Raw genomic sequence first — 936 nt, 5'->3', positions numbered from 1 at the left:
ATTATTATATTACTATTATTATTATCATTAGCATTATTAGCATCATTCTTATTACTAGTATTATCATTAGCATTGTTATTAGAATTATTCTAAGTATTAACATCACTATTATTTTACTTCCCTCTAGGGAGAGAAAGACTACACGACACGCGCACGTAAACACGTGTTTGAAGAGCCGTAAAAACTTACTGGCCATTCGTTAGATTTCCTTTCCTCGTTGGTGCAGATCCCTGTAGGTAAACGCCTGTGACGTTCTTGCTGAATCCAAGGCGATTGTTCCTTGAGAAAACCACATTTGTCCATCCATTGAGCGACGCGTAGATATAGAAGGAAAGTGTCGTTAGTAGCAAAACCCCAAACGTGCTGTGTTTTCCTGGGCAAGGTAACTGCATGCCGGTTATCGTCTGGATTTCTCTGTGGTTCAGAGCGCGTCCAGTCTGTTTCAATAATTTATCGTCTGCTGAGTAGTCGTTGTCTTTTTTTATTATTGTTTTTACAGAACTTCTGAGTTCTTTTGTTTGATTTATGGTTGCTGAAGTCCCTTCATCTTTGGCCCTGCTGTTACTCCGATCTGAAGATGAAGTAATGAGAACGTTGTATATTGAGACGAGTACTGATGACGAGAGATTGTGACAGGACAATATAAATCGACCCCAAAAAATCGAAGCCTAGTTCGGATTCAGGATGGACAGAGGGTGAACAGATGCCTTTTTTTAAAACCTGGGACAGGCGAGGGAAACAACTACTGAATCTAACAAAGAGTTACTTATAGATTTCGAGGACCAGGGAAGGGCTCTCGACAGAGTGAACAGATTATGCCTCTTATGGCAAGTGCAATTGGGGGGGGGGTGATATTTAGCGCAAGGCCAACACTTCAAAGAACATCATGGCTCTTTATGAAAATAGTCGTTGTGCCGTCACAGAATATCAGAAGGG

The 936-nt window shown here is 40.9% G+C and overlaps 1 protein-coding gene across 1 annotated transcript in view; it reads right to left on the bottom strand.

The window, feature by feature from the left end:
• The window catches only part of LOC101864096, a gene marked incomplete at its 3' end in the record, with an annotated part of 5407 nt that overhangs the window by 1459 nt on the left and 3012 nt on the right, over nt 1–936 (bottom strand). Inside the window, 1 exon segment of the mRNA XM_013088451.1 lies at nt 190–571. Within this exon segment, the coding sequence (XP_012943905.1) occupies nt 190–392 (203 nt within the window).

Source organism: Aplysia californica, unplaced genomic scaffold, assembly GCF_000002075.1.
Source record: "Aplysia californica isolate F4 #8 unplaced genomic scaffold, AplCal3.0 scaffold00746, whole genome shotgun sequence".
In the NCBI taxonomy this organism is placed as follows: Eukaryota; Metazoa; Mollusca; class Gastropoda; order Aplysiida; family Aplysiidae; genus Aplysia; species Aplysia californica.
Note: the sequence above shows the minus strand (reverse complement) of the source record. Positions and strands in the feature narration are given on the sequence as shown.